This window comes from Propithecus coquereli, unplaced genomic scaffold (assembly GCF_000956105.1).
Source record: "Propithecus coquereli isolate 6110/MARCELLA unplaced genomic scaffold, Pcoq_1.0 Scaffold9, whole genome shotgun sequence".
In the NCBI taxonomy this organism is placed as follows: Eukaryota; Metazoa; Chordata; class Mammalia; order Primates; family Indriidae; genus Propithecus; species Propithecus coquereli.
Window position 1 is genome coordinate 7,641,037 of NW_012155284.1, and position 14,059 is coordinate 7,655,095.

The 14,059-nt window shown below is 38.3% G+C and overlaps 1 protein-coding gene across 1 annotated transcript in view; it reads left to right on the forward strand.

The window, feature by feature from the left end:
• Positions 1 to 14,037, forward strand: part of GFM2 (G elongation factor, mitochondrial 2) — a 45,610-nt gene extending 31,573 nt beyond the window's left edge. The window contains exons 15-21 of the mRNA XM_012664572.1: positions 350 to 539; positions 4,859 to 4,935; positions 7,508 to 7,646; positions 9,102 to 9,281; positions 9,463 to 9,578; positions 12,880 to 13,062; positions 13,702 to 14,037. Coding sequence (XP_012520026.1) covers positions 350 to 539; positions 4,859 to 4,935; positions 7,508 to 7,646; positions 9,102 to 9,281; positions 9,463 to 9,578; positions 12,880 to 13,062; positions 13,702 to 13,830 — 1,014 coding nt within the window. The 3' untranslated portion in view covers positions 13,831 to 14,037. The remainder of the gene's footprint in view (positions 1 to 349; positions 540 to 4,858; positions 4,936 to 7,507; positions 7,647 to 9,101; positions 9,282 to 9,462; positions 9,579 to 12,879; positions 13,063 to 13,701) is intronic.
• Positions 14,038 to 14,059: the final 22 nt, after the last annotated feature.

Here is a 14,059-nt window from a genome sequence, read left to right on the forward strand (position 1 = left end):
CATGCCTGTGGTCCCATCTACTCGGGAGGCTGAGGCAGTAGGATCGCTTGAGCCTAGAAGTTTGAGGTTGCTGTGAGCTAGGCTGATGCCATGGCACTCTACCCCTGGCAACAGAGTGAGACTCTGTCTCAGAAAAAACAAAGCAAAACAGTATTTTGGATAGAATGCTTATGCAAGTTAAATTAGCTTTACTTGTATTAATACAAAGTTATAATAAGCTTTGTGAATTTCTTGATGAAAAGTTCCTGATGAAAAGAAAATGCCACATAAAAATTTTCCTTATCTTGTAGTTCTTGGTGGAAGATGAGTGCTTGCCTGTTTTGTTCCAGGTCATCTTGTTTTCTTGCAGACTGCCACTGGAGACACCATTGCCTCATCCAAGTCCAGCACATTAGCTGCAGCTCGTAGAGCCGAAGGGGAAGGAGAAAAGAAGTATAAACAAAGCGATGAAATAGAGAGAATTTTATTGGCTGGGGTAGAGATTCCAGAACCTGTTTTCTTCTGTACCATAGAACCGCCATCAATGGCTAAGCAGCCAGGTATAAACAGTCTTGGTGTATCAACTAATTAGTGCTTTGACAATTTATATCAAATACTTATACCTCAGAAGATTTATATGATTGAGTTAAATTTTATCTGAATTTATTGTGGTTTGTCTAGTTTTTTATGTAAGGTGTTTGACTTTTTTTGAATGCCTTCATTTTTTTTCTTTTTTTCTGTCTTAGCCATTTTCTCATATTCTTCCCTACTCTCATTCTTACAGGGCTATCTATGGGATTCTAAGTAATTGGCCTTAGAACTACCCTTCTGGTATATTAGACAGTATAACCTATTCAGTTTCTCATCAGCATGTATAAAAATGCTATTTTACTTTGTTTTCTAGCTCAGCCTCTAGAACTCAGTGAAGATATTTATATTCTATGGCTAATATTGTTTGACCTTTAGAGAATTATATACTTTGTTCTTTAGTATATGAGGTCAAAATTCTTCAGGGGCTTCTCATTACATATAGCACAAACCCAAACTCTTTAGTGTGATATATAAAGCCCATGATTCCAGTTATATCATTTCCAATTAGATTTGGTTACATAGGAAACCCCCCAAATAACAATTGTTTTAGTAAGACAAAAGTTTTTTTCTCTCTCTTGTAAAACAAGAACTGGTAGCCAAGGGTTAAAGAGTGGCTCCACAGTGTTATCAAGAACCCGGGCTCCAGTCTTTCTGCCCTGCCTCTCTGAGTGTATAGCCCCTATACTGGCTCCTGGAGCTTTGGGCATCACCTTGGAGTTCCTGGCAGCAGAAAGGAGTAAGGGGGAGGAAGAAGATGTACCCTCTTCCCTCTTAAGATTTGTCATATGTCATTGGCCAGCACTGACACATAGGGCTACCCAGTTGCAAGGGAGTCTGGTAAAAGCAGCATTGTAAGGAAGCAGCAGCAGAATAGAGTAGAAGGCTACTAGCAGTCTTTGCCACAAGCCCTCTTGCCTGGCCTCGTTTCTTGAAACTTCCTCTTTCCTTTTGAACCTTCTTGTTTCACCCACACAAATTTAAAACTAGAGTAACTACCCACACCTTACACTTCCACAGTAAAGTAGTTCTGATTTCCTGAAGATGCTGTACTCTTTTCGCATTGCTATTTCATTTGTTCTCTCTTGCATTATAATGGTATGCCCTGAGCTTGTTTGCCTGGAAAATGTTTATTCTTTCTTTAGGTTTCAACTCAAGCATTACCACAGTATGAGGCTCTCACTGAATCCCTATATTAGTCTATTTAAGGACAGACCTTGTAGTTCTAGAGGTGACATTAGAAGCATTTTTTTTTTTCCTTGCAGACAAGTTGGACTCACAGATTATGGAAAAACAAAAGCAACCTTTATTGTCTCCCCATGTTTGCCTGAGGACCCAGTGGGAAAGAAGGAGGGAGATCCCTAGCCAAGTAGGGGTTCCAGTTCCTTACTTCCCCAGATGGAGTTCCCATGAAAGAAATCTGAGTGCAGCTATACCACAGCCCCAAGGTTACTGAAGGAAACTGGGTCTTTTCTTGTCCAGTTGGTGAAGGAACAGCATTTAAGTTAAAATGGGTTTTGCAGCAGTTTTTCTGTTGCTTTAAAATGCCCTGAGGCCAGCTAGGTGTAGTCTTTTTTTTTGCTTGTTTTTTTGAAACAGGGTCTCGCTCTGTCACCCTGTCACTCTGTCGCCCTGGTTAGAGTGCAGCAGTGTCATTGTAGCTCACTGCAACCTCAAACTCCTGGGCTCAAGCAAGTGGCTGGGACTACAGGCACAGCGCCACCACACTCAGCTCATTTTTGTATTTTTTGTAGAGATGGGGTCTCACTCTTGGCTCAGGCTGGTCTCAAGCTCCTAACCTCAAGCAATTCTCCTGTCTTGGCCTCCCAAAGTGCCAGGATTACAGGTGTGAGCTAGGTATAGTCCTCACTGTAATGGAGAAGGATCAGGTAATGATGAATCTAGCTGCCCAATTACATCAGAGTTGACCAAGCTTGTTATATCAGGAGTGACCAGGCACTTAAGGACAGAGGCTGCCCAAACAAAGTAACCCATGAGTTCTTTTAAATATATTTGAAAGTAGTGTGAGCACCTAAATTCAAATTGTGGGATTGCAGTTACATTGCACCAGCCAAGTTTACATCTAAATACTCAAGCCTTTAACTACTTTAGGGAGAAAAAGTTTGGTGTCCAAAGAAAGTCTCATTAAGGGACATTAGCTTAGAGGTCATATACCTCTGAGAGTAGGAGACTTCCCAGAGCTCCCTTACTTATTACACTTCTTTTGAGCAGATCTACATGTTTCTTTTTCTGTGCTTTTACTGTATTTAGTTTCGATAATAGGCCTATTGTAGCACTTGACACCCTGAGGGTGTTATAATGCTCTAAGTGTTTTTACCCCAGTAAACTCCTTGAAGGATAGAGTATAAATATTTTTTAAATGAACTTGTTTATTTTATAGTAAAAATTGTTTTATTACAAAAGCAGCATAGTGTCATATGCATTATTACTCTTGAGTATCTCTACATGCTTAAAAATATTATCTAAAATAATGCCTCTTAACCTTGAATGTGCATACACGTCTCCTGAGATTCTTATTAAAGTGTAAACTCTGACTCAGTCCATCTGGAACCTAAGATTCTGCATTTCTATCAGGATCTAGATGATACTAGTGCTGGTCCTTGCATCCCCCTTTGGGATGTCAAGGATCTGGAACAGTATTTGTCCAATAGAAATAGAATGTGATCCATATAGGTAATTTAAAATTTTCTTACAGCCACATAAAACTAAAAGAATAATGTATTTTCACTTAATCCAGTATGTCAAAATCTTACTGTTTTAACATGTAACTAGTATAAAAAAATATTAAGATATTTTACATTTTTTTTCATAATACGTCTTTGAAACCTAGTGTGTATTTTAACCTCTATAGCTCCTGTGTCAGTTCATACCAGTAATACCTACAAATGGCTAATAGTTACCGTTTGGACAGTGCAGGTCTAGAAATCCTGGTTTATATACCTAAGAACACTGTATTTGTGACTTAAAAGGTTAGCTCATGAATCCATTGCTCACCTGTTTTCTTCAGCTATACTTCATGTCTGTGGAACTTCTGACATCTTTCTTTTATAAAGAGGAAGAGAGTGCTTATCAGTTAATTGATTATATTAAAGTATCACTTTAGATGGCATATTTAATGTAAATAATACATTCTTATTTCCTCTGTGGTTGTGATAATTTATCATAGAGTTGTCATACTAGTATCTCTTTATTCATGATGTAATTTTTTGCCAGTTTTTTCATTACTGCCAGTGTTTCTGAAGGCATCTTGCTTTTTTGGTCAGCTCCTAGATTGATCTTTGCAAAATATAATCAGGTGATGTTACTGCCCCTCTTTTTTTTTTTTTTTTTTTTTTTTTGATACAGAGGCTTGCTCTGTCTTCCTGGGTAGAGTGCAGTGGCGTTATCACAGCTCACAGCAACCCCAAACTCCTGGGCTTGAGCAATCCTCCTGCCTCAGCCTCCCAAGTAGCTGAGACTATAGGCATCTGCCATGATGCCCAGCTAACTTTTATATTTTTAGTAGAGATGGTCTTGCTCGTGTTCTGGCTGGTTTGGAACTCCTGAGCTCAAGCAATCCTCCCGCCTCGGCCTCCCAGAATGCTAGGATTACAGGTGTGAGCCACTGGTTACTGCCCCTTTTAAAACCCTTAAGTAGCTTTCCGGTGCAAACCCAGACTCCTCACCATGGCCTATAAGACTTTATGTGATATGATCCCTGCCACACATCTCTTCATCTGATGCTAATCTTCCTTTTGCCCACCAATCTCTAGCTACTGGCCTTCTTGCTGTTTTCCCAATGTTAGCAAAAAATGTTTCTTGCATAGCCATTGCTTCCATCTGGAATTCTTTTTCTTCAGGATTTTGCTTATAGGTTTCTTCTTCTTTTTTTTTTTTTGTCTTTACCTAAATTGGGGGTGGGGAACCTGCGGCCTCAAGGCCACATGTGGTCCTCCAGACCCCCAAGTACGGCCCCTTGACCACATCCAAGCTTCACAGAACAAATCCCTTTATTATTCAGTCAAAAGGCCACACTCAAGGATCCGGAAGGCCACATGTGGCCCCAAGGCTGCAAGTAAATTATCCTAGAGAGGCCTTCCCAGATCACCCAATGTCTAGTAGCCTCCCATCACTATTACATCACCTTGTTTTATTCTCTACTACAGCATTTATGGCTGTTTGAAATTTTCTTTTTTAAAATTTGTTTGCGTGTTCATCTGTTTTCCCCACTGGAACATATAGTAAGTTATTAAATAATGAAATACCAAGATAACAGTTGTTTATCTCACAGATTTGGATCATGCATTGAAATGCCTTGAGCGTGAAGATCCAAGTTTGAAAGTGAGGGTAGATCCTGACTCTGGACAAGTAGGTATATTATTACTTAACCCTGGAATCCTTTGTATGATAGCCTGTGTGTGTGTGTGCCATGCACACACGTGCATATATCTAAAACATTGATTGGTCTGTGCCCGTGAAAGAAAAAGATTTCTTTTTTGATTTTATACATTTCTGGTTTTTATATTGATTGTGAAGCCTAAATAAACAAATTCTTCTTAATTCCCTAATATAATTACACTTCATATATATAAACTATTCCCTAACATTGTGACCTTCCAGAATATAGTTTTTTGTGAAATTTTGAAATAAATTTTATCCCCAAGACAAAGCCTTGAGCCTCTTATGCTAAGGCTTATAGAAGCATTACTAGAGGAAGGATTGGAGGGTGCTTTTAATGACAATAGCATACCTAAAATAGGAGAGAATGGATAGATTACAATCTAAATAGAGTTCTAAAGTAGTTGCTGGCTGGGCATGGCTCATGCCTATGATCTCAGCATTTCCAGAGGCTGAGGCAGAAGGATCACTTGAGGCCGCCAGGAGTTTGAGACCAGCCTGGGCAACATAGACCTTATCTCTTCAAAAAAAATAAATAAATTTGCTGGGTGTGGTGGTACATGCCTATAGTCCTACCTACTCAGGAGGCTGAGGTAGGAGGATTGCTTGAGCCCAGGAGTTTGAGGCTGCAGTGAGCTATGGTTGTGCCACTGTACTCTAGCCTGGGTGACAGAGCAAGACCCTATTGCTAAAAAATAGAATAAAAAAATAGGTGCATAATTGTGCTGTATCATATAGCACAGTAGAAGAACAAATGATTCAAGAAAAGATTACATTCTGCATCCTCTTTTTAGGAGGGTGGAGTAAAGTTTATTGAGATTTTAGAAATAGTTTCTTAAAAAGATTATAGATTTGTCTTTAAAAAGGATAAAGTGACTTAGTTAATCTGGAAAATATGGAGTACTTTATTTTTCCAAAATGCCAGCCAAATGAAGTAGTAATTTAGTTTAGTTGATCTGGAAGGCTACAAAAACAGTAATTGGAACAGAAGGTTTTTATTTTATGAAACTTTTATTTTAAAAACGGCACTATATTTTCTTTTTAATAGCAAATAATATACAAGTGTACAAAGTAACTGTCCCTCTATCCCATCCTGCATAGGTAACCACTGTGAAAACTTGGTAAATAGCCTTCCATACTTTTTTTTTCCCCAAACATCTGTTCTGCTGTGCTGTTATACAGTACAGCATGTTTTTTTCAAATACATGTGTGTACAGATAGATGTTAACAAGTCATTCTGTTTGTATTGTTCTATAAACTTGCTTTTTTCTCAACTAGTTCACATTTTAACTTTATAGCAATCCTATACTAAGTGATTATTTGTTTTTAAATTTATGATTACAGTTTTATTAAAGCAAAAGGATATACATTAGAATCAGCCAAAGGAAGAGGGCAAAGTCTGGGAGGGTTGTAAACACTTGCAAAGCTTCCTTCATCCAGGAGGGACATATTACCCTCCTGGCAGAGCATTGCCAACCATGGAAGCTCAGCTGAGCCTTTGGTGTCCAAAGTTTTTATTGGGGCTTAATCATACACTGCCTGCATGGTTGACCTTTAGTCTCCAGCCCCTCCCATAGGTTCAGGGTAATACCTTTAGTCTCCAGTTTCTCTGGAAGTCAGAGCTAATATGGTGTGTTAAAAAGCCTACATCATAGATCACATTGTTAGACTACCTGTGGACGAGGCAAACAAAGACATTTTTATCAGGGAGGATAATCTAGGGCCTAGAAATCTACTCCCAGTGGCCAGGAGCAAAGGCCAGATCTCTCTTTGGGTAAAGTTAACTCTTCACTTTATCAGGTGGCATATGAATAAGATGGATCAAATGTGAACACCTTGCATTATGTTCTTTCTCATTAAAAGTCCTTTAGGTATAACCACTTACTAAAAAGAAATATACGTCTCAATTGATTTTGATGCAGATTTGGCTGTTCTAACAAGGACCCAAAAAACATTGGTTCAAAAAAGATAAAAGTCAGTTTCTCTCACATGAAGGTTCAAGCTAGTCTAGAGGTTTTTGACTGTTTACAAAGCTATAGGCACCCAGGATGGTTGGGAGATGTCCATGTGGTTGGGAAATGTTTTGGGAAAACGTTATTCCCTCCATTTAGAAGCTTTAGCACTTACCCACGTGTCAAGACAGTTGCCTACATTTTGGTTAAGAAAAGGTTCAATCCTTTTCTTACAGGCACAACCCAGAAGTTGCCAACATCAATTATACTCATCTTGCATTGGCTGGAACTTAGCTTTGTGGCTGAGAAGTATAGTCCTAGCTAGATGCCAGTTGCCCAGCAGATAATTCAGCTATTATGGAAGGAGAGAATAGCCAGGTAATTTACTTTTAATTGATTTATCATTCTAGTCAGAAAAGTAAAAAACAGTGTTTTGAATGTTAGAGGCCTCCCCCAAAAAATTGCAAAGGAAACTGAGTGTGTAATTAATGAAAAATATCTTAAATATATATTAACACCATACCTTTATATACAGTTTTGCAATAAATGTCATTTTTCCATATTTTTTGTTTTCTTCCTCTTGTAACCAGACTGTCCTATGTGGTATGGGGGAATTACATATTGAAATTATTCATGATCGAATCAAGAGGGAATATGGACTGGAGACCTATCTAGGTCCTCTCCAGATAGCATACCGAGAGACCATCCTAAACTCGGTTCGTGCCACAGGTAAAAAATAAAACTTTTAGGATTTGCTATTTTTGTTTATTTCACTCTTTGTCTCACTACCTCTCTCTAATTGCTTAAAGCAGTGTTCAGTTACTAATGTCTTAGGTAAGGCAAGAAATGCTTAAAGAGATGATTGGGAAGGCATATAAGGACACAGGAACTAGCTTGCAGAAACTCCACTGGCCAAATTGGGATTAATTTGAACACTGAGATAATTAAGTACAATAATTATAGACCATTGAGAAAAAAATGGAATTCATGAATCTGTACTGATAATACAAAGATAAATAACTGAGGAAGAAGAGGGAGAGTTCTTCCTTATAGTGGAATGCCAAGCGCTGACTATTAGATGTCAGGGAGGCGGGATGAAGTCAGAAAATAGCCCAGATGACTCATACAAACATATGAAACAAAAAAAGGAAGTTGCGGAATAAATATGGTATAATGACGAATTCAAAACAAAGCAGAAGTAAACTATTGTTTAGGGATATGTGCATATGTGATATAACTCAAAGGAAAACCATGAGAGTAGTTGCTTCAGAAGGCTTCTAGATATTGGTAGTACCCTAATGTTTCTTTAATAGTTTTAGGTTTCATGGATGCTCATATAAGCTTTTACATATTTATATACATACATTTAACTTATACATGTGTTTTTAAATATAAAATATTTCATAATGTAAAAGTGAACTTTAAAAAGAATTATGAAGAATTATAGACTATAATTGATTCTTAGTTTTGAATTCAGGCCATGAGTGACTGTTGCATGGCCACTCACATAAATACAAGATAGTTTTGTTTTAGTAAAATATTGGAGATTGTTAACAACTGTTAGTTGTTAGCAGATAAGAGATACTGTTTCAAAAACCATTTTACTTTTTTTTTGGAGAAGAAATTGTAAATATTAAGTGCTTAAAATATTACTGGAAGAATATATGAAATGTAACAGTTTGTGGGTTGGCAGTGTTTAAAGACCTTTTAGTTTTCATTAGCTAACCTTTTGTACTTTTAAAAGATTATAATTGAAAGGACTTCAATCACATAAGATACATTTTGAAAAGTTTAAAAGTATCATCTTCATATCATGTGCCTCAACACATGTTAATGTTAAAACAGTATTAGGTGATACAGAGCAGGTTTCTAACACTGATTAACATGGAAGCAGATGCTTTATTGGTAGACCTCTTTACTCTGATTTTTTTTTTTTTTTTTATTTCAGCATATTGTGGGGGTACAGATGTTTAGGTTATGTATGTTGCCCTTGCCTCCCCACTCCCCCCCAAGTCCAAGTTTCAAGTGTGTCCATCTACTCTGATTTTTTTATACTGTATTTAGTGCCATTATTAATATTCTCTCCCACTTTATCTTCTGTGAGACCTTGAGCTTGTTGATTGTAGCACCTTGATACCTTTTGACAACAAATGTCTGAGGTATATTCCATTTGTTTGTTTACAGATACCTTAGATAGAACTTTAGGAGACAAACGGCATCTCGTGACTGTTGAAGTGGAAACAAGGCCAACTGAAACATCATCTGCTATGCCAGTGATTGAGTACGCTGCAAGTGTTAGTGAAGACCTTTTGAAGGTCTCCCAAGAGGCCATTGAAAATGGAATTCATAGTGTGTGCCTTCAAGGTAAGGTATGCTTTTAGAGGAAGTACTAGCTTACCATTCAATTATTTAATCACTCCTTCTATTACATATTGTTGCAGTCTTTTTCATAATTTTGATAGTGTTTTCTCCCAGTTTCTTTGCATTTCTCAGTTACTCCCCACTTCATACTGAGTCATAGTACAATTTTTTTTCCCTTGCCTAGGACCATTGCTTGGATCCCCAATGCAAGATGTGGCAATTACTTTACATTCCCTGATAATTCATCCTGGCACCTCCACAACTATGATTTCAGCCTGTGTCTCAAGATGTGTACAAAAGGTATAGAACTATTCTAATCCTTATTGCCTTATGGCAACTCTATGGCGTATACTACCACTGATCTTGCAGAAAGCCATGCCTACAGAGCTTCACCTTGTGTCTTTGCCTCCTGAGGCTTGTGGTTACACAAGAAACAAGAGTTCTTACTATGGACAGTCTTTGATTTCTTAATCACCAGGTTTTTATTTGAAAGAGGATCTTAGAAATGACTGTGTAACACTGATTGCTATTGAAATATCCTCTGATTTTAGCAAAGAGGCAAGTTTCTTTAAGTGGCATCTCTGCTTTCCCCATCCCAGACACACAGCCATTAGAGGTAAGGTTGGTAGGTTTGAGTAGAGGACAGATCTGGGGTTAAATTGGCTCAAGATGGACTGTAATCTAAAAGCCATTGAAAATCTAATATTGGTTCCAACTTTGGATTTCATGTTTATTCAAATGATTGCTTTAGTCAAGGACCATTGAAACCAGATAAGTCCCACTCAATAACAGATTCAAGATAAGAATTTTCCCTTCTGAAAGCATCAAGCAATGTGGTCTTGGGGTGGTTATCTAGGGGGATGTCCTTGAGTGTTATGGACCCTCTGCTTCCTGCCTCACTGACCTAGCAGAGCTGGATTAACTCCAGCTCTGGAGTGTGGCGTGCTGGATGCTGAGTCCATGCATTCTTCTCAGTGTTGAATTACCCTAGTTTTGTAGGTGATTGATTTTGCATTATAACATTTGCCTTTCTTTTTTTTTTTTTTTTTTTTTGAGACAGAGTCTGGTTCTGTTGCCCGGACTAGAGGGCCGTGGGGTCAGCCTAACTCACAGCAACCTCAAACTCCTGGGCTCAAACAATCCTTCTGCCTCAGCCTCCCAAGTAGCTGAGACTACAGGCATGCACCACCATGCCCTGCTAATTTTTTCTATATATATTTTTAGTTGTCCAGATAATTTCTATTTTTAGTAGAGATGAGTCTCGCTCTTGCTCAGGCTGGTCTCAAAATCCTGACCTTGAGGGATCCTCCTGCCTCGGCCTCCCAGCGTGCTAGGATTACAGGCATGAGCCACTGCACCTGGCCAACACTTGCCTTTCTACCCATTTTCTAATACTTGGACTGTTTGAGACCTGATTTTTCTATAGTTTTATTTGAATTCATAATGTGATTAATTATAAAGTTAATTTAAATACTGCAAGCCCTTAAGGCCCAACATCTTTCATATGAGTTTAAATTCATACTTTAGTTTTTGATTAGAAAAACCTGTTTTGAAAAAATATTCACCTTAGAATGTAGTTAGAAATATCACCTCCAAAGTAGGCATATTGTTGAGAACATTCAGGTTCAAGTAAAGTTTTTCCAGAAATTGATTTTAATATTCAAATAACGATAATCGAAAAAATGATCTAATGTTTCCAAACTAACTGCAAGACATAACATATTGGTCTGTCTTTCAAAATGTAAGATTCTAAAAATAAGATCAGGTATTTCTGAGTTGTTTGACCTTTTTAGTTTTTAGTTAGAATTCATTACTTTAACTAAAATACTCCTAATGGAAGTACTGCTACCCTTGTTAAGCTTCAAGGGGAAGCTTTGAGGTCTAAGATTTGGGGAAGCTCCCTCTGCTTATGAGAAGTTAATAGTGCTTGTACTTCACTAGGCACTGAGAACACATATAGGATGATTATATTTTTCGCTGCGTAAAGGAGCATGTGATTTAGTGAGGGAATTAAATACAGCCAAACAAAGTATTAGATAAAACAGGCAGAGTACCATAAAAGCTGGAAAGCAGGAAATTGGGGAGGATTCTTGGAGAGAATATTTGAGCTGTGATGATTTTGGAGGATTTGGGCATGATAAAGAGGACATTGCAGACAGATAAAGTCCCTTAGCCGTAGTATCATAGTGTTGGAAAAGTAAAATGGGGTCAGAATATGGAGAAACCTTTAAAAACTACATTAAAGAGTTTGAACTTTGTTCTGAGACCGGTGGAGAATAAAAATTTTTAAAGAGGGAAGTATAATCAGTACCGGAGAGATTAGGGTAGGGAAGAGATAGTCTGGGAAATGGATTAGGTCTGAAGTAGGATACCAGCAATAGGAATGGAACTTTTACAGCTTACTTAGGGGAAAGGAAGTCCAAGATGCACATCCAAATGAACTGAACAGGAATGGAGAAAAGCAAAGTGTTTGGAAAAGAAAATGATGAGCTTAGGTTGGGGCCTATTGGAGAGCTATAGGATATTCCAACACTATCCCAAAGCAGGCAATGGAGTAGCACTCAGACTGTGGGCTGGACAGGATTCAAAGTTTTTGAGGAAGCCACATAGGTTTGAACTCTGCAATTAAACAATATTACCAAGGAAAAGATTGTGAGGCCGGGCGCGGTGGCTCACGCCTGTAATCCTCGCTCTCTGGGAGGCCGAGGCGGGCGGATCGTTTAAGCGCAGGAGTTCGAGACCAGCCTGAGCAAGAGCGAGACCCCCGTCTCTACTAAAAAAAAAAAATAGAAATTAATTGGACAGCTAAAAATATATAGAAAAAAAAATTAGCCGGGCATGGTGGCGCATGCCTGTAGTCCCAGCTACATGGGAGGCTGAGGCAGAAGGATTGCTTGAGCCCAGGAGTTTGAGGTTGCTGTGAGCTAGGCTGACGCCACGGCACTCTAACCCGGGCAACACAGTGAGACTCTGTCTCAAAAAAAAAAAAAAAAAAAAGATAGATTGTGAAAGGCGGCTAGGAACAGTTCCATGAGCATGGTTTGTCCTATTCAGTTACACAAATGTAATCCTTTTCTTAGTTGTGGCATTTTTCCTCTTAATTTTTACCTTTTCCCACTCTATTCATTCCAAAAGACATTTTCAGTTTCCATATTCTTTATGTACATGGTCTTGGCCTTTGAAGTCTAAGATTTGAAACAGTTAGTTATACAAGAGGGTTTATTTTAAATAATGTGTTTCTACTACCTTATTGTGTTAAATTTTTTTAAAGCTCTCCCCTTTATTTCCTTCCTTTATTGTCCTATGTGGCATGGACCGTAACTATAGACATCAGGAGCAGAAATATGAAGTTTAAATATGAAGAAATGAATCTTTGAAAGGGGAGGAATATTTTCCTTGACTCTAGCCACATGTTCACAGGTGCTCTATATAATAAAGCTTTACTGAATACCCCCTTGCAACATACAAGAGATCTAGACAGTTATCATGCATGGAAATTCTTGATGACTTATGTTATCTTTGTAGAGTTAAAGCAAGCTTATGTGTTTTTGTTAGAGCCCTAGCTTATCAAAGGAGGATTAACATTCTTTAATTTCTTTAGGCTCTGAAGAAAGCTAATAAGCAAGTTTTAGAGCCTCTGATGAATCTCGAGGTTACAGTAACGAAAGATTATCTCAGCCCTGTCCTGGCAGACCTGGCACAAAGAAGAGGGAACATTCAGGAAATCCAGACCCGCCAGGACAACAAAGTTGTTATTGGATTTGTTCCCTTAGCAGAAATGATGGTAGGTACTTTGTGACTGAAAAGCACATTTTTTTTTAATTCAGGGGATAGTCATTCCAAGTGAAAACAGACAATAACCTGAAAGAAGCATCAGGTCTCTGATTTGGAGAATACACGTTAAGTTTTAACCATCAGCAGCAGTTAGAACTTTGCAGAAATCCAGGAATTATAGCACTTCAGGAGGTTATTTCCAATTCTAGGACTGCAACACTTGAGGTGTGCCATACCAAAATGTGGCACCAAGTGTAAATGACTGTTTTTTCTATTCCAAGCATTTATCTTACTTTTGCCATTGTGCGTTCAAAGGCAAGTGTCGTTCTCCCCCAACACCATCTTCTGCCCTAGAACAGGCAGGCACCCGCGTACCAGCAGATCAGTAGGAAGTGCAGAGTCATCTCACCACATGCCAGGACCACAAAATACATCTACAGCATAGCTGCACTACTGTTTTCTGTCATCTACAATACTTGTATAACCAGTTCCCCTGAAAAAAACAGTTAAATGATCTGTTTGATGGAAGTGATATAGCTAAGCCACGAGTGACATCACTTTTCCCTGATTATAGGCAAACGATAGCAGTAGGAAGAGAAACTTGAGGCTTAAACTTGATGGAATAAATGACTTAAATTATTTTGATTAGGGTTATTCCACGGTGCTTCGAACGCTAACATCAGGCTCAGCTACTTTTGCCTTAGAACTGGCGACTTACCAAGCAATGAATCCCCAGGACCAGAGTACACTGCTTAACCGGAGAAGTGGGTTGACCTAGATGTTTTAGGTCCTTGGAGAGAACTACTTCTGTTCTCTGTAAGAATCATTTTTATTGCTTTAATTATTGGACAAATAAGACAATGGCACTGGAACCGTTCATTTGTAATGAGAAATGTGCTTTGATGTTTAAAGGAAATGTACCTGACTCATGTTCATCTGTGAAGTTACTAAGACTCAGCCCTTTAGAATATATTGATTATAAGCTCTCACAAGATGCCAGATTTCTA